This window comes from Plectropomus leopardus, chromosome 11 (assembly GCF_008729295.1).
Source record: "Plectropomus leopardus isolate mb chromosome 11, YSFRI_Pleo_2.0, whole genome shotgun sequence".
NCBI lineage: Eukaryota > Metazoa > Chordata > Actinopteri > Perciformes > Serranidae > Plectropomus > Plectropomus leopardus.
In genome coordinates, this window is record NC_056473.1 from 34,076,794 (window position 1) to 34,104,517 (window position 27,724).

At 41.3% G+C, this 27,724-nt stretch overlaps 1 protein-coding gene and 1 long non-coding RNA gene across 2 annotated transcripts; one reads left to right on the forward strand and one right to left on the reverse strand.

Moving 5' to 3' along the window:
• Positions 1–725: 725 nt before the first annotated feature.
• LOC121949693 (hyaluronidase-4) lies at positions 726–18,479 on the reverse strand. Its single transcript, XM_042495424.1, has 4 exons — positions 18,365–18,479; positions 7,362–8,351; positions 5,090–5,179; positions 726–3,815 (listed from the first exon to the last, which is right to left on the reverse strand). The coding sequence occupies exons 2-4, from the start codon at positions 8,316–8,318 to the stop codon at positions 3,315–3,317; spliced, it is 1,548 nt and encodes a 515-aa protein (XP_042351358.1). The 5' UTR covers positions 8,319–8,351; positions 18,365–18,479; the 3' UTR covers positions 726–3,314.
• LOC121949700 lies at positions 12,070–27,647 on the forward strand. Its single transcript, XR_006106279.1, has 4 exons — positions 12,070–12,186; positions 26,811–26,949; positions 27,342–27,486; positions 27,599–27,647. It is a non-coding gene; the product is annotated as an uncharacterized LOC121949700 (long non-coding RNA).
• The last annotated feature ends 77 nt before the right edge of the window (positions 27,648–27,724 follow it).

Consider the following 27,724-nt stretch of genomic DNA (forward strand, 5'->3'; position numbering starts at 1 on the left):
GTCAAGTTTTGGCAAAGTTTGTCACTAAAACGACTTAAACACAATTTATGTCAACTATCCACCATCTGACCTTCATGTCTTTTCGACCAAATGTCCGACTTGTTTTGACCTCCACAACATGGGATACTTTCATTGACAGGAGGAGGAAGTTATGATTTTACTTTTAGTGACTCTATTTTCTACAGTGACTCTAATTTTCTTGCATCTGAGGTTGCTAAGCAACCATAATGAGCACCGCATCATCTAATCTTCTCCGGGGCGTTTTTGTGTCTCCACGTCGGTGATAGCCAAAGCTAGAGGCATTTTTTTATCCATACGTCCAAAAATCAACACAATATCTCAAGAACGATTTTTTTCAAATATAACACGAACATTGACTTTGACTCAAAATGAACTGATTTAATTTTGTGGTCAAAGGTCAAGGTCACTGTGACCTCTTCTATCTTATTTTCTGCGAATATAATTTTTTTTCAAATTTGGCACATATATGTTCGAGTAGACGAAAAAAATCACTGTGACTCACATCCGTGTCTTTATCGTGAACGCAATATCTGAAGATTGTGTGAAATTACCTAAAATTTGGCACAAACGTCCAACTGGACTCACAGTGACCTCATAAAACATGTTTTTGGCCATCAATCGAGAATTAAAATACTTCTATTTCAAGCAAAAATCGGATAGGATATAATGATGAAGTTCTGACATTTTATATCCAAGAGGTCAAAGTTCAAATGTGGCATCATAATGTTCCTCAAAAACACTCTTTTTGGCCATTACTCAACGTCAGAAGACTTGGAAAAGGAGTGCGTTTAGGAATGCTTGCATGTTTCGTCCACTTCTGTGCATCTACATGAAAAACAGTGGATTAGAGGGCGCAAAAACACGACAAGTGTATTGGCCCTAAATCCTCCAGTAAAGGTGCGCAGAGTAATTAATTTTTAAAATCTACAGCTTCATGAGCACTGAGCAAAGTTCACCCGATGATGTAGGTAAAGGAATAAAAAAACAATCCTAGAAAATGGAAATTGAGATTGTTTAACTTTGGCACTGTAGTTAGCTGCTCTGTTGGATTAGCTTGGGTTGGTTCAGGTAAAAAATAAAACAAAGAGACAGACTTTCAAACTAACCTAAACTAATATAAACAATCCCATAACAACTTTTTTTAGACTCGGTACAAACTTTGAGACTCAAGAACCTCTAACTTGAAGTCAGTTTTAAGTCAGCTTTCTTCTTTGTCATAGTTTTGCAGGAGATGATTCTTCTTACCCAAAAAGGAGGCGTTAAAGAACTGCAGGCGTCAAAGAACTGCAGTAATATATTCAGTATGTGCCGCCTCTGATATGCTGTTCAGTGTTTGGTCATACCTACAGTGCTGTACGCCAGCTTCAGAGACGCTTTACGAGATTTCATCAAAAACTAACAACACAGTCTGAACTGAGATAAAGTAACATCGCCCTCTACATAATCACTGAAAACAAACCAGGTCCTCTGTATTTATATGTATATATAGAGGATAGAGATACATAATATTTTGGAATCATTAGCACCTACAACATGTGCACGCTGCGTCCCGACAGGCTCAAATATGTGGCGATTCCTGACATGCTGCACTTCAAGACTATAATGTAAGCAACAGTACAAAAAAATACACACTTCATGTACACCGTCAAGTGAAATAACAGCTTATTGTTGAGGATAATAACAAGTTTCTGGCAATATGAATTAAAAAAACACCACAGATGAAGCGTCCAAATGTTCCCACGTACGACCGTGTGGTAGTCGTAGCACTTTTTGGTTTCCACCGAAAGATTTCTGTCGTGTCTCCACAAAACAAATCCGAGGATCATCCTGCATCATCCTCCTCGGCTCCGCGGTGATGCCGGATGATCGTCTCTTTGCTGGAGGCGACAGTTTAACATCTGTGGATGAACATTCCTGTGAGAACGGATGCAGTTGTCGAGGCAGAGGCAGTGCAGATTGTTTCAGAGGTCAAAGAACAGAAAAAAACAATCAACCAAACCTTCATCTGTCAACTTGCCAAACCCTTTTGTAAATGTGTCATGTAAAGTGCCATTTCACTTCTTCTTCTTCTTCTTCTTCTTCTTCTTCTTCTTTTTTTTTTTTACACGTGTTACTTTTCAACACAGCAGCTGTTTTGTTTCACATTGAACATTTTCAAAGTTTATCTTAAGTTCCTCTACTGGCCTGATATCAGATTGAACTGTCAACTCCTTTCACTTTTTTTATCTTCACGTCATCTATCATTATCTAACGTCATTTTCATTCCTGATCATAGTCTGTTTTGCCAGAGGTTTAAGTTAAAAAAGGTATTTTTATAAAAACTATGATGTCAGGTGATATTGAGAAGACGTCAGTTTAGAGCAGCCACCACAGCTGCATCTATATCCCAATTTGCTGCTGTTACTCCAGGGTCCCTGCAGCTTAAGGCAAATTAGACTTTTTAAGACTTTTTTAACCCTTTAAAACTTGGGCAAATTTGATTGATTGATTTCTTTTAAAAACATAAAAAGAAGGCAAAGTGCAATAAAAGAAGAGATTTTCCCAGAATTAGCAAGAAATGAGTACAGAAAATTACCTAAAAAATTGTTTTTAAAAAAGGAAAAGAAAATGAAAGTATGGCACTAGCTCCAAAAGTTCCTTTCGTTTCTGTTTGGGTGACGTCATCATGCTTTTTATTTGGGATTATGGAGGCATTTACAGCTGAATTAGATTCAAGAGAAAATCTCAACAAAACTGATCCAGAGAGCGAGAGTGTCAAGAAACCACAGAAAGTCACTCCAGTTGAACTCTGACCTGTGTGTGTGTTTGCAGGAGTGAGGGGAGAAACTGCGCTGCTGGCAGAGGAGCCATGGACTGTAATTACTCTGAATTACAATATAATATTAGGATTTATTGGAATATATTTATCGTTTTTTCTCTGATGGTTTGGATAAGACTAGTGTTGCCAGCACTTAACTTAAATGTTGTCTTACTGTCCAGCTGCAATAAAGTTTATCATCAGACCAGGAAAACACACATTAATAAGCATAACACCAGACCTGAATCTCTGAACAAAATCTGAAATGTGGGCGGCGATTCAGTGCTCTAAAATGAAGCAAAAATGTTAATCATTTACTGAAAAACTATTTCTAGATTCATGGAAACGACTCAAAAAGTGTTAAGTTAAGTGCCATTTAAAGTGGCTTCTGCTGCTGAACCCTGTGAAACTGTAACGTCATCGGTTCAAATCCAGACAAATCCGGTCTGTCTGTGTGTTGAAAAGTAACATCTGTGACTCTTTTTGTCAGAGCGCATCATGAGACCGTCTTTATCAGCGATAAGTTCAACAGGAGCATCAGCACCATCAGGCGGAGGCTGCAGCCGGTCGGCGGCGCCTCACTCTCCCTGCCCTCCCACCGTTCACCCTGCTCGTCCTCCCACTCCGTCCTCCTCCTCTCCTGCTCGTCCTCCTCCTCCTCCCTCCACGGCCCGTCGTCCTCCTTCACTTTGTTGATGCTGTCGCAGCGCTCGCCTTCATGGCCCTCGTAACAGTGGCAGCGAAACCTCTCCGTCAGCAGCTCCAGCTCGTACTGCGAGTGCCATCCGGAGACGGCGAAGTCCCCGTCGTTGGCGGGCTGGATGTGGTAGCTGGAGGCACTCAGGTGGAGGTAATGTTGGGCGAGGGGGTCTCGGCGGACGCAGCGGCCATTCCCCTGGCACAGGAATTCGCTGCAGACCTCGGCGGCTCGCGTCACGTTGGTGATGTACTGGCCGAGGCGGTGGCTCAGGAAGGTTTTCACCTTGGTGCAGTTATGCTGGAAAGAAACAACACAAAGCGGTCACGATGTGATGCACTTTGGCGCATTTTTAACATGTTCACAGTCCCAACTGATGACTGTATATAAAGATGGACATCGTCTTCACTCCCTCCACTGTACAAAAATGAAGCCAAAATATCCCGGATACAACCGCTGCCATCTTACGCTGGTGACGTCATTTGAAGCAACAGTCTTTGCGCGGGAGGTGGAAGTGCGCCAGGCTCTGATGCAAATTTTACATAGTGGCCAAAAGTGGAATTACACCGTCTGGGTCCGTCACGTGGCGCCCACGGGCCCAGAAAGACTTTCCTCATTGACTCACATCGAAAAAATACAATGGAGGATTTAAGCCATGTTAAAAAAAAAAAAAAAAGCTAGATTTCAAGAATAAAGTCATATTACTTAATACTTTCTATGGAAAGTATAGAAGAGCTGCAGGATTATTTTTTTAAAGAAATTAATAAAAACTACAAGAAAATTTCCTAAAAAATAATACCATCCTGCTGCAACCCCCTCCCCTCTAAAAAAAAGGACATTTTTAAAATAAAATTAAAAAAAAAAACAATATAAATATATGAATTATGCTAATTTAAAAACTGTTCTGTGGAATATTTTTTCTACCTTTAGAAACAAACTAACAACTGATTTAACTTTAACTGGTTTCCCAGTGACTGACAGTCGAAGTGTTTGTATCGAGATAATGACAGTTGACATCAGGTTTGGCAGCTAAAGACAAATCCTGCTGATGCAGCACGTTTTAAGAGTTAAAAAAAAGAAATATCAGATATACAAACTGTGCATTTTTGAAGAGCAGCTGCAGATTCACTCTCAAACTCTCCCTGAGATTCTGAGACGGTCAGATGTGTTTTGGATGACCTCCTTTCCATGCAGACAGGCCATAAAAACATGCGCATTTTAGTTTTTTGAAAATGTGGTTCCAGAGTGCTTTCACAAGACACAGCGACCACATGATGTCAACTTTCTATTGTCTGACTATATTTACTGCTGCGGTTTGTTTGCAGTCCCAAAACAAATCAAGAAGTTTGAGGAGAGAATGTCTTTCACATGAAAGAATGCAGTCAGACTGTGTCCGTCTCCACGGCACAAATTAGGAAAGAGAAAGTTTGGCTGCAGATCTTCTGCAACCTTTGACCTGAATACAAATATTCTTCTAAATCAATAAATCATTAGCTGATAGAACAAGTGTGAGTGTGAGCTCGCTTACAAAGAAGATTTTTATTTTCATTTGTTTTTTGGCAAAGCACACCTACCTTGGATGAGGTCAGGTTCAGGTCCCCCCAGATGACGAACCCTGCAGCTCCCAGAGCAGCACTCTCCCCGATGGTGTGGATCAAGTCTTTCTGCAGGAAAGTAAGTATGTAAAATATATATTTTTGATTTTTGGGGTGTCTCTTTAAATTAAACAACACCAGGCCCAGAGTCCAAAACATTAATGGATGACTTGGTAAGGGTTAGGTTTGGGTTTAGGTGCAGTGCTCTACAGAGTGCTACGAGGGGCGCAGGCACAACGAGACCATAGGTGAAAAAACTTTTTAAAAATCCCCTCTTAAAAAAAGAAAGAAAAAAAAACATCCTTGATAAAATCCCTTTGTAGCTGAATAAAATAAACTAATTTAAAAAATGTTTTTTAAAAAATTAAATAAATAAATATATTTGAAAAGATGATAAAAGTTAGTGCTAAAAGATTCGAAACAATGAGGATGAGGTGAAGCTGCAGACCAGTAGGACCAGCAGGAAACCTCCCTCTGGTCATGGTGGTGTAGTTTAGGGAGATCGAGGAAACCACAGTTGGTTTGTATCTGAGCTGCTGTTCTGTGGATCTCCAGCAGATGACAGCAGTGAGAAAGTAAACTGATCTTTACTCTGCAAACAGTCAGACAGTGTGTGACTAACATTGTCTTTATGTCAAAGGTTTGAATATGCTGCAGTTTCTTTAATAAATATCTTTTCATAACTTGCATTAGTTTTGCTGTGTCTTAAAATACTACTGAAATGGACCGTTTTGCATGATGAGTAGTTTACTTTTGGTATTTTAAATATATTTTGATACTAATTCTTTTGTATTTTTCTTCCAGTTTTCAATGCACGACTTTGCTGGGAGTGGAACTGCAGGGTCGCTGGTTCAAATTCCAGCTCGGACAAGTATGGAGGGTGGACCGGAGGCTGCAGACGTGGCCAAAAAAAAAAAAAAAAAAAAGGGGGGGGGGGGGGGGGTGTGTGTGTGTGTGTGTGCGTGTGTGTGTGTGTGTGTGTGGTAAGAACGAAGTAAAAACAACTAACCCTCGGGGACTATTTGGTGCACTTTTTCATTCATTTCATGCATATGGTATAAATTTTGACAAGATTGCATTTTTTGTTATATCTTGTAATTTCCAGCTCCTACAATAAGTCAAAAATACACTGTGGAAACTAAATTGTTACATTCATAATTAAGTGCAAAAATTGCACCAGTGGAAGTTAATCAAACTGACATTTTTTATCCCACAGCCACCAAAGCATAAAAACATGCACTGTATTGTTTCTGGGTGTCATTCTGGGCTTTTGACTTGGAATTTGTCAATTTTAGGCTACTATTTTCCCCCTAATGACATCATTTTTTTAAAAAAACATAATTGGCATAGTGAGAAAATGTATGATATTTCTACTAGGTGCACTGTCAAAATCCATGTTGCTGCAAATAATTGACATTTCCCAGGCTGTGATAATCAAAAAAAGTTAAATTGCGGAATGTCGGACATGTGCGTGCGTCGGAGCGGACTGTCGGGCATGTGCGCGTGCGTCGGAGCGCGCTGTCAGACATACGCGTGCGCCCGGAGCGGACTGTCGGGCATGTGCGCGCGCACCGGAGCGGTAATGTGTGCATGCGCCGGAGCGGACTGTCGGGCATGTGCGCGTGCGTCGGAGCGCGCTGTCAGACATATGCGTGCGCGCCGGAGCGGACTGTCGGACATGTGCGTATGCGTCGCAGCGGACTGTCGGGCGTGTGTGCGTGCGTCGGAGCGCGCTGTCAGACATATGCGTGCGTGTTGGAGCGGACTGTCGGGCATGTGCGGGCGCACCGGAGCGGTAATGTGTGCATGCGCATGAGCAGACCGTCGGACACGTGCACGTGCGCCAGAGTGGACTGTCTATCTTGTGTGTGCCCCAGAGCGGACATGTGCGCGTGCGGCGGAAATGATTATCTTATCTCGTGTGACCTGCAGCGCCCCTCCAGCGTGTGGCGCTGTAGGCGACCTACTATATCACCTATGCTGAGGGCAATGTCAGGCTGTGATAATAAAAAAAATGGATGCATGGTGAATTCAATTAAAATAACACATTTTTGTGTTTTTTCATCTAAAAAAAACACAGTGGCATTATGACAAAAACCTGAATCTAAAGGGTTACAGTTCTGAAAATAATGAATATTTTATATTTATGAATAGGACTGATGTTGGTGAAAAAAAATATTAAGGCTTAATCAAGTCTGCTATATACTGAACTAAAGGCAAAACAAGTGAATTGTGATGACGTCATTGTTACCATGGTGAGGAAGGCCAGCGCCTCGTCTCGGTAGCCCAGCCGCAGGTACACGTAGGTGGGGAGGTCGTACTCCTTGGAGGTCAGCGAGGCGATGCGGAGCGACTCTCGGATCCTGTGCTGGGAGAAGTGCAGGTTGCTGATGCTGTTGGTGTGACTTTTCCTGATCGCCACGGACGGGAAGAGCGCCGTGCTGCTGTTCCACAGCCACATCAGCTCGTCGTTCCTCAGCCGCTCCAGCAGGGGGCAGAAGCCCGTGTAGTTCTGCTCGTGCAGGTTGTAATTGTGGCAGTCGGGGTAGAGGTAGAAACCCCAGAGGCCGTTGGGGCGAAGGCGTATCCCCAGCTGGATAGTCCTCTGCATGAACGCCTTGGCGCTCTTTTCAAACCGGCGCCGGGCCAGCTCCTCTATCTGCGCCGCCGTCACGTTGACATACGCCTTGGCCGTAAGCTCTCTTGACTTGCGGCGGTAGATGTCCTTCTTGTGCCAGTTTCGGCTCCACTGAGGCCGCCAGAACTCCCAGTCGATGACGGCCAGGCCGCGGAAGTCCTCTGACGGGATGAAGTGGTTGATGTCCTCGTAGGCCTTGAACAGGTGCTGGTCCAGGCTGCAGTTCTGCGGCAGGCCGCCGTGCACAGCGGTGCCCTGCGGCGTGTAGTGGGGGTAGTAGCCCAGCCTGTTGGCGTAGAAGATGGTGACATTCTGCCCCGTCCAATCGGCTCGTGGGCTCCCGTGGATGTGGAAGAGGCGGTCAGCGTTGGTGGTGATGTTGTACTTGATGGTGCACATGTCCAGCGGAGCGTTCCAGGCGGCGATAAAAGGCTTCCGGCCAATCAGAGGCAGCTTGGCGGGTTTCTGACCGAAGGCGGCGTGGAAGAGCAGAAGCAGCCAGGAGCAGGTGAGGGCGACAGGTACAACGTGGTGGGAGGAAGATGTCCCGCCCGCTGGCACCACAGGCATCCTGGGGATCAGGAGGAGCAGCTGTCAATCATCCTGAAGAAAGAGACAGAGAGAGAAAACAGACAGATTTTATTTTTTCAGCTTTTTCTATCATGGGAACTAATTTCGGGAAGTCCAGTAGTTAATGGGGAGAGATTAATAATTTTTTGACCCCATTTGAATCATGAATTACAAGTTTGTTAATTTAAAATATAAAAAAGTTTGTCCTAATACTTTTGAAGTCTGTGAAAATATGTAATGAGAACAGCTACACAAGTCGCCGTCATACCTCCACTGAAGGGAGCCTCGGTGTGTCACTATCTGACGCCAAAGGTCACTGACCAAATGTCTGTATTTGCTGAGCTGGAAGTTAAACCAGCCAACAACAAAACAACAACAACGAAATCATCAGACCGTCGTCAGATATGTCCGCTCTGTCAGTGCTGTCGGCGTACGAGCGTGAGGGAGTTCGGAGTTCTCTTCCCGCTGTGGATGAACCTTGTTGCCTCATCGTAACCATTGTGACAGTCAGCGTTTGTTACCATGTGCTGTTGTGTAAACATAAGCACTCTGCTGCATCATCCCACCATGTGCATTTGTCGACATCGTGGTAACATCCCAGAGCGTAAACAGCGGACGCAGAAGGTCACTGACAGAGCGGCACCGTGTGACGAGTTGGGATGTGAACATCAAGCACAAAGCATGATTAGTTTGAGCTCCTGAATCTCTTTTTGTAGCTTTAACTAAATTTAAACGCGTTCATAACTTTAGAACATGGAGGAAAATGTTCAAAATTAATCAAGTTGAAATATTCCAGATGCTTTGGCATAATTTTACCCAAAAGTTGTCCTGACAGTCTCTGTCTGTCTGTATTTCTGCGTCCTCTGAAAACTTCTGGGATCTGCACAGAATTTAAAATAAAATGTCAACAGCTGGAAAATAAATGGGAATATAATTTCTGCCCACATGTTTTCATAGACTCAAACATGGAAAAACTATCGGCTCGTAAACTCACATGTCAAAGCAAATGTTAAAGCTTTCGTGATCCGTTATTGGGCTTTAACGCCGACAGTAAAACGGACGTTTATTTGTACAACAGAGTGGACAAGTTGAGGAACTGTTGAGTTCATCCAGCTGTGACTTCCATAAACTCATCAAACGACATAAAAACAGTCAGAAGGTCAAATGAAGTTGAAGAGACGTTTGCAGACGAGCTGAAACTCTTCACGCTGTCATTTACAGCTTTGGCTTTAGAGCCTCTGCTGCTTCTGTCACTTTTGTAAAACGCTGCAGGACACGCGACGTGTTTCCTCCTGCAGGTTAGGACACTTAGTGTACGACCAGCATCCCTGGAGATTTCCCAGTTTAAGTGTTTAATTCTTCTGCAGTTTAATTCTTCTGCAGCACCTTAAGCTGCAACGTTCATCAATAATAATACTAATAATACTAATTAATCATAATATACAAAAGGAAATGTTTTCAAATTTGGCGTTGTCCCTCATGGAACCTCATTTTTTGGGAAAAAAAGGCAGTAAATGAGCCACACTGGATGGATTTTTCTAAACCTAAACACATGCAGGACCTCAGGAAGACCAGGGCCACATTAACCCTTTGAAATCTGGATTAACAACAGTTTTCTTGTGCTGCATTCATTTTTCACAAACATTTAAACCTCTGAAAGGTGAAATGTCCCACAAAATACAAAGACAATTGTGAAAATGTAGAAAGAGATAATTATTTGATTTTTTTAAACCAGGGGTAAATATAAAGTTATAGTTATAGAATATGGACAAAAATAGTTCTATGTTCATTGTTTATTTATTATGATTTTTTTTTTAAAATTTATGCTATTGTTTAAGTAATTTTCTTTAAACCTTTTACTCATTTCTTGCTTATTTTTGGGTCATTTCTTGTAAAGGGTTAATGCGCTCCGAATGGGGATCCTGGAATATACAATAAAGAATTGCTGCTTTTGTCGCCTTGACCCAAGGAAGTCAACCTCTATTTAAATTTGAAAATACACTCTTTACATTTGAAGAGCAGAAACTGTATATTTCATTTGAAAATTGAAGTTTATTTAAAAAAAAAACATTGCATGTAATAAGTGTACAGATGTCATCTTGGGGTTTTGGAAATCCTGGAGGGAATTTTTCTCTATTTTCTGACATTTTATAGTCAACTATTCAGTTAATCAACAAAGTGCTTTGCACAGTAAATGGTATAAAAATGGTTGTTACAGTCAAAAAACTAAACTAAACAGGCCGTCCTGACCGTCGCTGTCCTTAAAGATATAAATAGCTGTAGGCTCATTTCCGTGGCACCCAGGGGTCAGAGGTCACAGAGAGGAAGTCAGTTGACACCCAGGGATTGAAACGAAGACTTGAGCTGGACAGACCGCTGCGTTCCTGTCCACATCTCGTCCTCCTCTGACCAGAGCTGAAGCCTCAGGCCATAATGACAGACCTGCCTGCCAAATGTCTCAGTGAGACTCAGTTTATCGTGTCTCTGCGTCCCTCGAACCAAACATCAGTCAGACGGGCCAATCAGACGTCAGAATTATGTTCCGATTTCTGTCTGTGTCACGGTTTCCCCCCACGTTTAAATACTGACGACAAAGCAGAAATGATCTTATTTACTCATTTAAGGTTTCTTGCTTCTTAACTTTTATAAAAGTATTTTATTAACCCTTACAACCTGCTTTAGCATCACACACTCATATCGCTCTGCTAGATCAGGCTACAAAAGTAATAAACAATGATATTATTTTCTACTTTCATTGAGCTAAATTTTTTAACCAACATCAGTCCTAATAATAAACATCAAATATCTATTAATTTTCAGAACTTTAACCCTTTAAATACCATTTTTTTGTCATGATGCCATTATGTTTTTAGATGAGATGGGGGGAAAAAAACACAAAAAATGAATTATTTTAAATATACTACATGCTAAGTTGATTATGTTTGGATGATCACAGCCTTGGATACACCAATAATTAGCAGGGACACTGATTGCGACAGTGCACCTAGTGGACAAAAACATGTTTATTGTTAATTGTTTATTCAGTGATCCCCATCAGAAGCACATGAACGTGGCCCTCCTCTCCCTGGGGTCCTGCATGTGGTTAGGTTTAAAAAAATGCATCAGTTTGGGTTTTTTTGATTACCTTTTTTTCCCGAAATAAAGTTCCATGAACGCAGAATTTTATAAAATTTGTCAGAATATTTTCGTATATTGTTGGGTGATGAACAGAAAGGTTTAAGGATTTTTTTTTTTATTTTTTTGGAATGAGAATGGGCTGGTACCTCATACAACCCAACTTCCAAATTTTCTCTTTAAAGTGTTTAAACAAACATCATGTTGTGCTTTTAACATCCAGTGGTGAAAAAAAAGCTTGCAGTTGTGTATGCGTTTTAGTTCAGCATGACAGCAGATTATATTTTACATCTATTTTTCAGAAGGTCATTGTTTCATGGTGGTTGTAGCCTTTTCTTCACAAGTACTATAAAGTTTATGGGAGTTGTTCTTTTTCCTATCTGAGTTATGTCGGTTTGGAATCAAAGTCTTTTCCTCTCTTTGTGCCCCTGCCAGTTTTTCCCTGAAGGTTTGGAAATAATTTCACTTGCTGCACTTAGTGAAAGTGGATCATTTTTCAAAGCCCACTGCATTACAGCGTCACCATAATGTATCGGCTGGAAACTGGCTCTCCGTTTGAGCCGAAACCACTTCCAGAGAGCTGGCATGATTTGAAAACAGGAATGTTTCTGATTATTCTCTCTGCAGATTTTCTGTTCAAGCCTGAAACCTCTGACAGCCGATGCTGGTCTGATGACATGAAGCTGTGACGGATCTCTGTCCTGCGACGCCGGCATCATGGATCACTTTACAGGTAAGAAACCTACCTCTCGAAGTTCTTGGTTTAGTCGAGCGTGAAAAGAAAAGAGTGACTGCATTTTCTGCAAATGATGCTTCCAACTTACATCAGAGTTTTCTCAGTCTGCAAGATTTCAAGACTCTGATAACATATGTGCTCAACTGTTATCTGCCTTTATTGTGAACTTTGTCCGTCAGTGTCTTCTAAAACTATTCTTTACCACTGCAGAATTTCTCTCAACGTTTTCTAATCTGTCACGTCTACAGTTTCAGTTATGTAACTAAAACTAATTGGTTATGTTTAGGGGACAATTGTGGACAAACCAACAGTGATTGTTGGTTCGGTTGAAAAGATCCCACGTTTTGTTGCACATGTGGTAACTCCACAGAAAGCCGAATCGCATCTGCTCCTTGAATCAGTTTATTGAAGCAACTGTACTTTTTTTTTGTTTGTTTTTGCTTTTTGCCTTTATTACAAAGGTCATAGGTCCGCAGGTCGGAGTCAGGTCCACAGCGGCTGCGGTAAGGCATGAAGCCTCTGCACATGGGGTGCCCACTCTATGAAGTGAGCTACCGGGCACCCTTAGCTGTCGTACTTTGATGACCACTTTTGTTCGTAAACATTTTTTTAAATTATTGATTCATTTTTGGTCGTTTTCTCTTTTGATACGATACGATACAATTTATTGTCCTCGAGCGGAAATTTGTCTTGGACTTAGTGCTGCACAGATAATGCCTTCACACTTACTAACAAAAACAAAAAACACAAACAAAAAACAACTGTCACACCATGACATCAAAAACACAACAGCCTGAACAAAAACAACACCACATGTGCAACTGCACATAATCCCAGTTCACCATCCAACACAAAGTGCACACATTACACACAACACCTACTGCACTCACCCAGTCTAAACACACCATGAGACTATATAACACAATTTCTCATTTTGATTCATTAATAGTTTAGTCGAAAACAGTCCTAATCAATTATAGTGAAGACACCTGATCCTACGTTTCAAACTGAAGCACTCCATTGTGCACCCGTCAATCATGAAACTAAATATGAAACCTCATCCAGATCAAATGCATGACTAAGGCCACGATCAGATGACAACGGCCCCACTAAAAAAGTCTTTCCTTTGCATTTAAAAAAAATCTGTGTTCATAATGTAACATTATAAGAACGATCCTCGTGTACACAGATCCCCAAAAACAACAACAAAAAAGTATCATCGTCATCATAAAATCTCAAACTGTATTTAAAAAATGTCCCATATTCATTTGCGGCGGCCCAAAGTCTACAAATTGCCTGATGTGTATAATCAAAAGTCCAAAACCAAAGGAGAATTTAAACAATGAATCTATTGTCAAAAGAGTTGCAGATTTATTTTCTGTCTAATCATTTCAGCTCTACTCACAAGAGGCCGATTGTCAGGAGAAGTTAGGGTGTCAAAGCAGCCCGTTCACACTCTGAACTTGTCAAATAAGTCCATTCTCTCTGTGCTTTTAAATGTAAGAGCATGACGCCAAAAGCCACCTTCCGAGTCCAGCCAGAAGGATGGCATCAGATGAGAACGCGCTCGGACAGAACTGGTCGCGTTATTATACTGGCCAAACGACATGGGACTGTCCATATGCAACATGCATGGGCGACATCACCATGTGACGAGCTGGGATGTGAATGTGTTGGTCAGTTTGCTTGAACAAACATACAATACCTTGTTAAAAAAAAAACCAAAAAACGAAGAATCCTTGTGCACAAATGCATAGTTCTCTCCCTTTGTTCTGCCATCCGGAGCATCCTGGTGTGCACTCGAACTTTAATTTCATTGAAACAACAAATACTATTGTGTTTCAACTTTTTCTGGTGGGAATTCAAAATGAGGTCTAACTGATGATGGTCTAGAAAAAAACACATGAACACTGAGGCTGCACTGTACCGAGTCTTCGCGTGCTCCAATCGATGGTTGTTATCACGGTAAAAGACAGAGGGAGCTGACTCAGATCAAACACATTGGAGCGCATGTATAAAATCTGGCTTTGTGTCAAAGTGAATTATTCACCCGGAGGAGCTCGGAGCCGCGGGCCGCTCTGGCATCGATTAAGATAAGAGTTTGTTGATGTCTGTGGTTCTTGGTGCTCTTGTGGAATGGCTGCCTTCATTCAACAAAAACAAGGATGGCAGAAAGCGTCTAATTTTCAGTGTCTCTGTTGGAAAAACAGGAGGAGTTTGAGCCGAAGTTGGCAGGGTCTGAAGCGGAGACGCTTCTCTGGCCGCTCAGCAGAACCAGACGATGACGCCGGGCGAAAGTCATGAGGAAGAAACACTATTAGCTCTCTGTTACTCCGCACAGCTGATAACAAATCAGTTCATGACCTTTCCTCAGTGTCTTCTCTCGGGGGCTGACGCCAGTTTTTATCTTTGACGTGAGGCTCAGCGTGCTCCCGCACGACCTCGAAGGAGCTCATTTCACACCAGTTACTCCTGGAACACGAGAGGATTTCATGCCCAAAGAAAGCATCTCCAACTCAGGAGTAAAGTGAAGCCGACAGCTTTATGGAGGCATTTCTAAGAGGACGGAAAGACGAGCACATTGACAGATGCCAGGAGAGGGAGAAGCGTGTCCTCGGTTTGATGTTTGGGAATCGAGCCGAACCCCTGATGGAGGGCTGAGGGGCGGGAGCCAGAATAACAGATTCCTTCACATTCGCCATCTGTGCACGTAAATGTGTTCCAACACGGACCGGACGTCACCAAGGCGCAGAACTACTCACTCAGTCTGATTCTGGCAGCACTAACGCTTTAAACGCCATGAAAGCTTTGCACATCACATGCTGCTGTCCGGTAATCTAACCGACCTGTTGACCTGTTTCTGCGAGTCACAAATACACACCTGCGTGTTGTTCAGGTCTCTGCAAGAACAAGACTGGAAAGGTTTCCTGTAAAGAAGGATATCAATCTGAAAATGTGTATGATTTAAAAAGATGCTCAGCAGTGTTGAAACTGGTTGTAAACCAGGAAAACTCAATTTTCTTTGCTTAGGTGCCACTTTTGCAAAATGACAGGAGGACCGGGGCCAGTCTCAGCAACCCCATACATGGTTCTAGGATTTTAGGATGTTTCTTGGACTTTAGGATGTTTCTAAGCACATTTCTCAGATTATACGACGTTTCTTGGATTTTAGGATAGGACAGGATTTTTGGATGTTTTGGGATTTGAGGATGTTTCTTGGACATTTCTATGACTTAAGGTTGTTTCTAGGAAATTCCTGGGATGTTTCACAGATTATAGGACGTTTAGAAGATTTTAGCACGTTTCTAGGATTTTAGGATATTAGGGGCTTAGCTAGGTCTGTCTGTTGGGTACAGGGGATCCTCCACTGGCATTTTTTCCTCTTTTTTTGATAAACACGCTCTTTTTTCATGCTGTTTTATGCACTCTGGCACTTAATGTATACTAAAAGCACAAAAGTTTTGAAAGGGTTAATCTGGATTGGCACATCACAGCTTTTGCACTTTGGTGTTTTCTCTCTGTGTGACATGGTTATCAGATTCAGCAACGTGACTACATACCTTAGATGGCATGTATAATGTGGTATAATTGGGGTTCATTCTTTGGGCGTCATGAATATTTATGTCACATTTTGTGGTAGTTTGGTGGATGTTTTGATATCTTTCTCTCGGCCAAACTTTTGGATGAACCTGACTGACAATGATGTTTACAAAAAAATGTCATTTTGCTGAGTAACTGTAGCCTGGGTAAATCGTTAGTCAGTTAAGTGCTCTGAGTCGTGGTGACGTCCTGCAGCTTATCTTGGTCAGACCGTGAAAACAGCGTATCTGAGCACCGTGTAACTGTCCAGAAGAAGTCACGTCTTCAGCCTGATGACCGTCCAATAAAGAGTTTATGTAACTGATTCATTTGAGTGCTTTATCAGACTGAGATCAGCATGAACCACGAAAAATCCTCAAAACTGGACTGCAGTTTGTCTCCTCCATCACCTCCTCAAACGCTCAGCAACACGACATCAGGACTTTTCCATGATTCACAAACGAAGACGGTCGAACCAAGTTAACCAGAGCAAAGAGATTTATTACAACAAATATTCCTGGTGACCGAATGTGGTCGTGATTCATGTTCCTCACACGAGAAAAACAAAAGCCGGAGAGCAGGAACCACCAAGGCTGAAATCTTTCCACTCAGCAGAGCCAGAGTTAATCACGGCGCCTGGTGAGCGCCGAGGCTCCAGAAAACCACGCTGCCAGGACCGAGGGGGATTGGTGAGGTCGGGGTTTTGGGGAGGATTTGTCAGATTGAGAAAACAGATGGATGACCTCAGAGGAAAAGAGGACAAAACTAATGAGGAGGAAAATATTTAAATATGACAAAATCTGATATTTTTTAAAATGAGCTACTTGATGAGCTTTTTGACGACCTATAAATCTTTTTCTGATGATCTTTACTCTTTACAACATATCTTTCTGTTGTCAGCTTTACTCATTTATAGCAACTTCCTGTTGGGTCACTGTTAAGGAAGAATCATGTGACAAAGTGACGCAAATTCAAACCGCCTATCAACAGAGGGAGTTGGAGAAAGATCTTTATCAGCAGAGATGATGACAGATTTTTAAAAAAGGCATGTCTTCATTGATCGCCACAGGGGAAATATAGGTGTTGAGGCAACACAAAGACATAAACTAGTTCAAATATGAGAATATGAATATGAGTACTACACCACCACCTTAAAGGTGTTGCCTCATTATGGAGATGATTGCCTGAGATTTTTCTCCCTCTCTGGTACAATTTTCACAACAGCAGGGAAAAGATTTTGCACAAATAAACCTGCGATTTTTATTATTACACACGTGAATGTTTCCGAAACGTAATGGGAATATGAAGTTGCATGAAATTTAAAGTAGCAGAAAATGCAAATACTCCAGTGAAGTGTCAGTGCCTCAAATTGTACCGAAGTACTGTACTTGAATAAATGTACTTAATTGCTTTCCATCACTGGATGTTGCTTATTCATAAATTGGAGCCCACATGTCTCAGTGTTGTGGCTATTCAGAGGATTACTGGTTTGTCATAGTTTATTAGATTAACTCCAGTAAATGAAATTAATTCAAACAAGTAACCACTATCATGTTTACTTTCTGATGTTGATATGAAAACAAATTTCATGAAAATCGGTTCAGAATTAAGCGAGATACAGTCAATTTTGTTGTGGAATCTACATCTCTCAATACACGTTTGTTTACTAACGGATCTTGACCTCCTGAATATGGTGCCCACGCAGACGCATTTCGGTGAGCTTCGAGTAGTGGCCAATGAGGTATCTAGCACCAAAACCATAGTTTCATGTGAAACCAGTATCATAACTCTAGCTTTCAAACTCAGCCCAGTACAGCCTCTTAGAGACAGGAATGTGTACAAAAATAAATAACAGATCATGTACGGACTTTAGATGCATGGCAGTTAACGTGTTAACGCCGACAGCCCTCATCATAAGACATAAATATACTATATATCATTAAGCAGCGTCTTATTATTGGAAAAAGCTCTTCACAGAGTTTCTCAGTAAAACACCTGAAGGCAGAGCATCCTTCACACGCAGCTTCAGCTTTTGATCTTTAACCCAGACGTGTTAACCCTCTGTGTGTCTGTGGGGGGCGGACTGAAAAACTCCCATAAAGTGAGCGAAATCTATTTATAGCCGCCAGTGATGAACTTTAATCCAGCTGACGTTCCTTGAAAACTGTGACCTCCCGTGTCGTCGCCTGCTCTGACTCTTTACTGTAAGTCTTTATGAGTCAGAGCGGCTGCTAAATGACTGAAACTCCACCTAACTGGAACTTTTAATGTCTCCACTATAATTAATGTGGAGCTTTTGAGCAAAACACTCACAAAAAAAGTACTGCTGTGTGTCTGATTTCTACATGAGAGAAACTCTGCGCTGCGAGGGTATTGTTAAGGGTGAGCCAACATTCCTGGCATGGCAGGGTGCTCCCCCTCCTCCTCCTCCTTCCCCTTCCTGCATCACCCAAAACAGACGCTCCAGCCACGCTGTGGCACCCGCCTCCCTCCCTGAATTTAAAAATACACTTTATTGTCCTCCTTCTGCAAAAACAAAACCTGCAACTTTTTTTGTTTTTAGCCTGAGAGTGAAAACTTGGGTTTAAGAGCTCACCTGTAGATGCTGCACACGACCAAAAATTAACAGTCCAGGGGGAGGTGGAGGTCTCGTCTTCGGGGTCACCACAGGGGTCATAGTGGCCCTCTCTGCCATATGTCCGATGGGCTCGTGTTCATTCTCTCTGTGAGTCTGAAACACAAACCACACTTATATAGAGCCTGGAGAGGAGAGGGAGGAGAGAGCGTCACCACCACAACACAACGATTAGAGAGCAGAGAGGGAGGGAGGGAGGGAGGGAGGGGGGCGAGAGACGTAGAGGCACACTGTAAAGAGAGAGAGAGAGAGCGACGGGTTAAATCCCTGAGAGTTTGCTGAGCTCCTCTGAGGTCTGATCCTCTCTGGAAGAAAAGTCTCGACTCATCCACTTCAATCAGCATCAGACGGAAGGACAGACGTAAACACACAGCTGTCAACAACGTTTGTGTGTACACGTGTGTGTGTGTGTGTGTGTGTGTGTGTTATCACGCACGCCTGCATTTACATACATAAACTCCACCTCGTCTTCATTTAAATGTGGATCGAGCAGACCGAGTTGAATTCAGACATTACATTTAATTTGTTTTGCGTGCAGGGAAACTTCTCGTCCAGCCTCATTAAAGTGTGTGGAAATGCTGAGGCTGAATAATTTTAACACAAGATGCTATTGGGGATATTTGGTTGCATTCGTGTGATGTCGGTATTTGCGGTTCCAAGTTCCAACTTTGTTGTGTTCATGTACTATGAACTCTGTACTATATGTAATTTGTAGCTTTATACTAATTTCTTTATTTACCCTTTAGGGATACATTTCTTGTACGAGTTAAGGCACAGCGTGAATCCTCTACTTCTGTTTTCATTATTGGTGGAGTGACACCATATTTAATCAGCAGTGACGAAAGACATACACATCAGAGGTTTTCAATACGACCTTGTTTTAATATTTAATGATTGTACGGTTTATTCGGTTGTGACCCCCATTTCTGAAATGGTATTGATTTATTTGTTGTTGATGTTTTATTTTGTAAGCGTATTTTCTGTAAATAACGGGTCGCTTCCTCTTAGTGTTCACAACAACTCGAGCTGAAATGCTTTCTTCATGTTGCTGCCACAGGCCCAGAAGCATCTAAAAAGGACATTACTGTGCGCTGAAGGTCAGTTTTTGTCATAAATTGCTTTTTGTGTTGTGCACCTTTTTAGGTGCTGTTTTTGTGGCTGATTTTTTCCTTGTTTTAACAATGCGGAAGGTACAGAGAGGATGGGTTGCATTTTAATGCTAAGAGCGTTTGAACAAGAGGTTGATAGCTGTTTCCAGTTTATTTACATTTTTATATAAGATTTCATAATAAAAAAGTAATAAAAAAATAAATAAAAAAAGTTAACCATTGACCAAACATTGACTTTTGCCGGCTATGTTTCTGCATTTATGACGTCGAGTCGGCAACTCATGATATCAGTGTTAGTGCACTCGCCTGGCATGCTTCATGATTAAAAGTTTTTGCTTGCTTGCAACAGCTAATAGATGCATATACTAAAACATGCCACTACTAAAAGCAAATGACAGCTACTAGGAACAATATAATGATATGTATATATTTTTTACTGTCAGTTGCTGACACTATTTTTATGCCTTCCACCATTACTGCTGCCCTGAAACGTCACACAAACGTCACAACTCAGCCACTGTTTATCCTTGTTGATCCTAAAGTATATCAGATTTTTTCCGTCAACGCCTCGAACTGCAGGAGTCCCCAGCAGAGCATCAGGTGGCACACCAGACACAGCGTCACTGCAACTTTGTTTTATGGCCATTTTAACGTTAGTACAAGTCACCACTGCTTACAGCTTTTTGAAAAAAATCTCAAACTCAACCATCAGTCTTAAAATCCGTTGGACATCATCAAATCTGGTCATCTGTTGTAGTTCAGAGTCTTTAACTGGGTCCAGATAGTCGATAAACTCTTGACCTTATATAAAACATTAAGAGGTTTTGAGTTAAATGCTGTCTTCACGTGCTCCTCAGAAATATTGTATTTACCATTTTTATGAGTTGCACGCACATGAACAAAGTTGTAATTATGAGTGTGAAATGTACAATCAATGCTGCATTTCTTGAGCAGTTTCCGCCACTAATTGCACTTTTGTACCAACACTTTCTCTCTAATTTTGCAGAACATTTGAATGGGAAATCTCAAATCGACATACCGATCTCTTTTGGTTTAATAAGTGGAACCAGTTAAACTCAAATGACCCTGAGAAAGCAGAGAGAACAGGAAGTCATCGGGTCTCAAGCTAACACATGACAAAATGCATCCATTCATTTTTCTGCCAAAATAAATATGCAGCAGTTTTAACGAGTATCTTCAGCTGCGTGTATTTCTTAATTTGTGTCCTCACTCCTCTCTTGTCAGCAGAGTGTCACTGTGCTGATTAAATGACATTACATGTGAAGCCGGCACTTTAACCCAGCCGGAGCTCAGATTCCAGTGGTTAACCTCACATATTTACTACCAGAAGACAAAAGTCACAGCGGACTCGATCCCTGCGAGTCCCTCTGTTAAATACACACATGGATTTTCACTTTTTAACTGTATATTTTCATACTGAGTAAATATGTCCTTCAATTAAACAGCTTTTACAGCGATTTCCATCTGTGGGGAGAAATACATATTACATAGTTTTGTGTACTTTTAATTGTAAGCGATCTTGTTAGAATGTGCTATTATGGCAGAAACCTGACTCTGTGTGTTACTTTTAACTAAAAATTTAACATCTTAGATCATCTGTGTTTATTTATTATGCGCTTCCAACATTAGAGAGTTTGTTTCCACGCTGAGAGGCTTCTACAGTGAGGATCTAAAAATAGAAAGAGTTTTTTCCCTCATGTAATGACTTTTATAAACTCTCGTCTTTCTATTTTCCTTTAGTCTCTTTCTGTTAAAGTATAGAACAACTAACAGGACTAGACTGCACTCATCAGGATGTCTAATAAGGCTATTAAATGTCTAAAACTGGGGTCAAAAACAGGCCGCCAGTCTGCAGCAGGCACTCAGGGAAGATGAGAATGATGAGGATGAAGATGAGGTGTGAGGGAACGTTACCTAAACTGATGCTTTTCTGAGATCAGCATGCTCAGATTTCTTCTTTTTTGATATTTTGCATTATTGTCATTATTTAATATAGGATTACATGATGAAATGCAGTTAGAATAAAACAAAAATAAGCAATGAAATAGAACAACATTTGTGAAAGTGAAAGAAACTTGCAGTCGGCTACTTTTCTAAATTGCATTTTCTTAAGGTTTATTTTAAAGGTGTGTCATCACCATTTTTCTTTTCTATACTTTACCTCTGTAACTTTTTAAGTATGTAGTGTCATTAGTGGGACACTAATTTGTAGGACATTAAATTAACCTTTTTAGGAGGATACATTTTTTCAAGAGACACTGTAAACTGGGATGGATATCCATCCTCTAATGTGGTTCTGGAGACGTGACATAAGATATGACATCAGGTCTAGTGTGTGTGTGTGTGTGTGTGTGTGTGTGTGTTTGTGTGTGTGTGTGCACGTTTCCCTTAAATAACCAGCTACTGTGAGCCAACCTCGGATGTTTTGTCCTCTCTCCTGGATAATCAGTGATCACTGACTGCTACAGATCTTCTCTCTGAGCTCATCAGCTGCAGTTTACTCTAATCTGCTGCCTGAGCTCACCTTCCAATTCATTCTTTTTTAAAACAAAAGCTCTCTCACACACACACACACACACACACACACATTGACACACACATCCAAATGACTAACATTACGTGGACTCGAGTTTTGTCTCCAAAAGAAAGGCAAGTCCCCACAATGTCAGCTGTGTAAGTGTGTAAACAGATTTATGTCCCCCACAACATGGGTAATACACACACACACACACACACTTACAGTGTTTGTGTCATTGTCAGGCGGGTGAAGGTCGAGTCTGCAGCCAGTAGGACGCTCCATCACTTGTGACGGACTGTGGGTGGTAATTACATGCTCTGCATTTCAGCGTAGGAGGGACACGAGTTCGAGAGTTTTGTCGAGTGTGAAATCTGAGGAACATTGTTTAATGGAGTCATCTGTGTTTGATTGTGAGTCTCAAACACACTCTTTGATGATCGTGTCACTTCAAACGGGGCCGTGTGTTTAGTTTGGGAGAATCCACATTTTAATCCAGGGAAAAATTAGCCTTTAGCCGACTCTGCCTGAATAACTGAAGGCTGTTTTCCATCAGCAGAGCCAAAAGAGTTCAGGAGCTATAAACGTTCGTGAGCCGTTAAATGAGACTAATGATGAGGAGGAAATAAAAAGTTAGCTTTGACACGCAACGAGACAACAGCATGGCACACGCAGAGCTGCAGTCGTTGTTTAGTTTTATGTAATACGTTGAAGAACATTATAATGTGATTTTTAATTAATGCAACTTAAATCCAGGATTGAGTTGAAAATAACTTACCAGATCACAGTTTATGCTTTTTAAAACCCAGGCAAACTGACTTAACTTGTTTCAAAAACATAGAAAGAAGATAATAAGCAATTTAAAAAAGAAATGTAAGGATAATAAGGATAAATGCAGCGGGACACCATAAATACAGCAACAACTACAACAAAAACAGAAACTCCCAGAAACAGCAGAACAACAGTACAAAACAAAAGCACAGCGACAACACGTAGCTTTCTAACACACATAGCCATGCACGGAGCATGACACAACAACACACAACTAAAGATAACATGCAGACATGCAGAGCTGCAACAAGAAACAGCAATAAGCGGAAACGGAGATACGAGAGTCATATCGTAGACCTTAATAAAATGTTAAAATAAGCAGTGACGGGCTAACAGTGTTCTTATGCACTAAAATACAGGCAAGTCATGCAACACAAAGTTAGACTATAAGCAAGACATTTGTAAAAAGTACAAAAAAATTACCTTAAAGTTAGCAAAAACACCCAATCAAGCTATAAAATAAAAACAAGGACAAAAAACGCACATCTTGTACTCAGTAATGTACAAACTGAATTGCGATAAGCCTTAAAAATGCCGAAAAATTGCCTAAAAGTGTGTGAAATCCTGCATCATGACACAACATTTTGAACCGCTGTCACACTTTCTTTTTGTTGCACGTGACTTCACAGACTTCAACATCTACAATTTCCAAATTTTATCCTCGATTCATAGACCCTCCATTTGGATACAGTCACCCCACTCTCAAAGACAGCAGCTCATATTAACCCTTTGAAACCTGGAACAACATCACTTTTTCTTATGCTGCATTTAGACGCCCTCACTAATATTTAACCCTTCAAACCCTGAGCAAATTGGGTTTTTTTTCTTTTAAAAACATCGGGGGAAAGGGTAATGAGCAACTTTGCAAAAAAGCTCTACAAACTGAAAAATAAAAGTAGATTTCGAAAATTATTTGTAAAAAAAAAAAAAGAAGAGAAAATTTATTTTCTTTTATTTAATTAATTTATTGATTTTTTTTTACATTTTATTTTATTTAACTATATTTATAGCTGTATATTTATCTGATATTACAGAATGACTTTTTCAGGTCAATCGCTTGTTTATTTGTTTGTTGTTTTGTTTTATTTATTTATTGATTTATTTATGTGTACATGTATTTATTTATGTTTGACTTTTTTCTAGTTTTTTTTCTCATTGTCAGATAGTTTTCTTGTACTTTTTACTTTTATTTTTTTTTTTTTTTGCTAATTTTTCTAGTTTCTCGAGTTTCTCGTTGCCTTTCTCTCATGTTTTTGAATGAAATCAGCACAATTTGCCCAGACGGACTTAACAAAGCCCAAGTGCACATACTCACTATTGTACACACTGAACTTTACACACACAGATTGTCGTCATAGAAATGTTCAAATGAATGCAAACTTACAGGAAAACACACCTACAGACTGATTTCATAATACCTCGACCCCAGTGTGTGTGTGTGTGTGTGTGTGTGTGTGTGTGTGTGTAGGAAACCACATTCCCACATTGGGCGGCGGTGGCTGGGTGGGGAGGAGGGGGGTGTATTTGGATTCCTCTGGCCCGGCGTTTGTGATCCTGACTGCAGATTCGTTTCCACCACCTCCGTGGATGAAAGCTCACCCCTGAACGGAAACCTTAGGTCCCCGTCAGAGCCTCCTCGCCAACATATGGACTGTGTTATGAAAATGTCTGAGCTCAGACTGCGCGGATCCTCCCGCTCGCTTTAATGGCCTCGGCTGTAATGAGGCATCGAGTTGCCCGGGGAGGAAGTGATGGTTCAGGGTCGCTCTGGTTCGATACGTGCTGTATAATGTGGAAGGTTTTCTGGAGAAATTGAGCAGATTTTCATCTGCACGGCGCCGGCTCCTGCAGGATGGCGGTCGACAGAAATTCAATTTATTCTTAAAAGGATAGAAACCGAAAACTGGTTTCTGTGGTTGTTGCAGATGTTGTTCCCTTTTGTCTTGATCTCCTTTTGTTTTAAAATTCAAACATGAGGTTTTGCATTTTTTTAACTTGCCGATCATTTTTAAAATCAAAAGTTTTTAGATTTCTTTCTTTCTTTGATTTTTCGGTATTTTATTGAAATAATTCTTGCAGAGACTTCAGGTTTTCTGCAGATAAATAATCCATCAGAGTCCGCATTTAATTAGCTTTAATTTTTCCCTCTTTGGTGACATTACATAGTAATTTTTTCACAAACCTTTTTCTGAGCTACATGCATATCTGGATCGACTATTCCAGTCCAGACTGAGGTGTTTGTGCACCTGAAACTGCAAAAAACACCAGAACAAGAATAGGTTTTGAATGCAATGACAAATGATATCTGTCCTTTGATTTCGTATTATCACAAAACACATTTGTTGTTCCGGAGGGCAGAAATCAGCCTCCAAATCAGGTGTTTTATTGTTTAGATGGGACGATTTGTCTCTATGATGATGAGCGTTTTTTGGTGGTGAGAGGCTTTTTGATGTTGATATGCGGTCAGTTGCTTGAGAGTCAGTTTTCGTGGTCCGCTTCCTCTCTCTAATCTCCTACACAGATTAAAACGAGTCATATCTCATCTGAGGAAATATGTGACAGAGTTTATAGTGACGCAGAATCATCTTACCTCTCTGATCTTTTTATCGCACGAAAGGAAACGGAAATCATTTCTGCGTCTGTGACCTTTGACCTCCAGGAAGTGCAGCTCAGTGTGCTGTCTGCAGCTTTTTATGTTAAACGCTGATCTGCAGGAGCGACCTCTCATACGTCGCCCTGCGGTTTCTGTCAACATGTCGGTGAATTTCACAGCCTGTGTGTTTTAATTGCGGAGTTGCCAGTTTTCCCCGGCAGCCGTATTATTGTTTCTGATGCCATCTTCGCCCACCGACCTTACTCTGCGTTTTAGGACCCTCGAGGAGCTTCACAGAGTTGTTGTGTTGATGTAGGATCAAGATCTGAGAGGTCGTCTGGATTCAAAATCAACAGCCTGCCGCCGGGCTGCTCGGACAGCGGCCATGTTGGTGTTTTTACTGGAGGAGACGATTTGTGCTCAATCTTAAGTTTCTTCATATAATACACATTCAGTATCTCGGAGAGATTTAGTCTTTTGACGAGTGTCAAATAATCTGGACTATTTGTCGTAAATGTTGTCTTCACTGACCACTGTTACCATTATTGTTATTGGATCTCTCTCTTTCCTTTTTGGCATTATTAAATTATTATTAATTTAATTGTGATTTACGACATCTGTTGCACGTCGGTCTGTCGTGAGAGAGGGATCCTTCCTCAGTGGCTCTTCCTGAGGTTTCTACCATTTTTCCTTTCATTACAGGTTTTTTGGGGGTTTTTCCTCAGTCGATGTGAGGGTCTGAGGGCAGAGGGATGTCGTGTGCTGTAAAGCTCTCTGAGGCAAACTGTGATTTGTAATAATGGGCTTTATAAATAAAAATGACTTGACTTGACCGCTTGTTTCCTCATAACATTCACCGGCCCGTCCTCCCCAACCAACACTTTGGTCCCTGGCAAGATAAAAAAGCAGCTGGTCAGACACATAAAATTTGCCTCAACATTTTTCATTTTAATTTTTCTTTCTCATCTTTTTTGCGGTGCTTTCAGCGTAAGATCCTGATGTCAAAAGCCACTGTTTGCGTCTGCATGATGCGCCGCTGGGTGTCGTCAGCTGTTATTATGTGCAGCAGAACGGCATGATATGCTGACAGTTGGTGTCGGTTGAATATAAACGTTCAGGAGTCCACTGCAGAGCTGCAAAATGTGAAGACTTTGGATGAGAACATGTTGAAATATCGAGAGTAAAATACAAGAGGTCTTTTCTGTAAGTCTGTCGCTCCATTGACTCTCTGAGCTTTAGAGCTTAATTTCAAAACACTATTTCTGTGTGGTGAAATTTTAATTTCGAGTGATGCAAATGTCTTGCCTTTTATTGTATTTTTGTTTTTGTCACTGACAGACGGCTGGTGAGTCGTGTTAACGTGAAAACATACCGACCGACCTCAAGTCTCCACTGGTTCCTCGGACGCTCGCTGATTTAACTATCACAGCTGGTGACGCCGTTCTGGTGGCCGATGACCACAGCCAAATTTTTACCGGTAAGCAAAAAACTTCAAAGCACGATTTTCATGCATTGTCCTCTTGAGCACGTTCATGCTCTTGTGCACAAATATTTGATTTTTGGACTCCAGACAGGATAAAGAGCAGCTTCCTGTGCAGTCTCCTGTGGTTTCCTGTATTATTTGCAGGCTCAGTATCATCCGTCTCTTCCTCCGCAGAGAGGCACAGCTTCCATAAAGTTGTGAGAAATTTAAAAAAAGACCAAAAATAGACGTAATTTGAAAATTTAAAGAAAGCAACCAACTCCATCTGCTGAGATTCGCAGCTGTATCTCAGCAGTAGCCAGTAATCAAAATTAAAATGTTTATCTCCAAAACCTGCAGCAGCATGAGTTCACACTGTAACTGTTGGATCTTTTCTTTATCCTCAGATCGACTCCTCTGCACTTCCATTTTGAAATCCAGGAGGAAATTACGTGTTTTCCAGCATCATCAGCCTTTGCTTACAGAGAGTAGGAACTGAAGTTCGTTCGAAGGATTTTATTATTATTTTTTCCGTCTGAGGTGGTTTTGGAGGTGAGACATGCTATCCATCTCGATCACGAGTCGTCAGTGTTTAGACCTCGTTAAACGTTTGTGTACAAAGGTGGTAAATGTTTATGTGCTTCCCCTCCCGGCCTGTAATCAGCAGCAGCAGATGACGATGATGGAGAGGCAGCGGAGAGGTGATGAAGAGCTGATAAACAGCCAATCAGAGCTGCAGTCTGAAGGCAAGCGTTTAACCTTTCACTCACTCAGTCAAATTGTATTCATA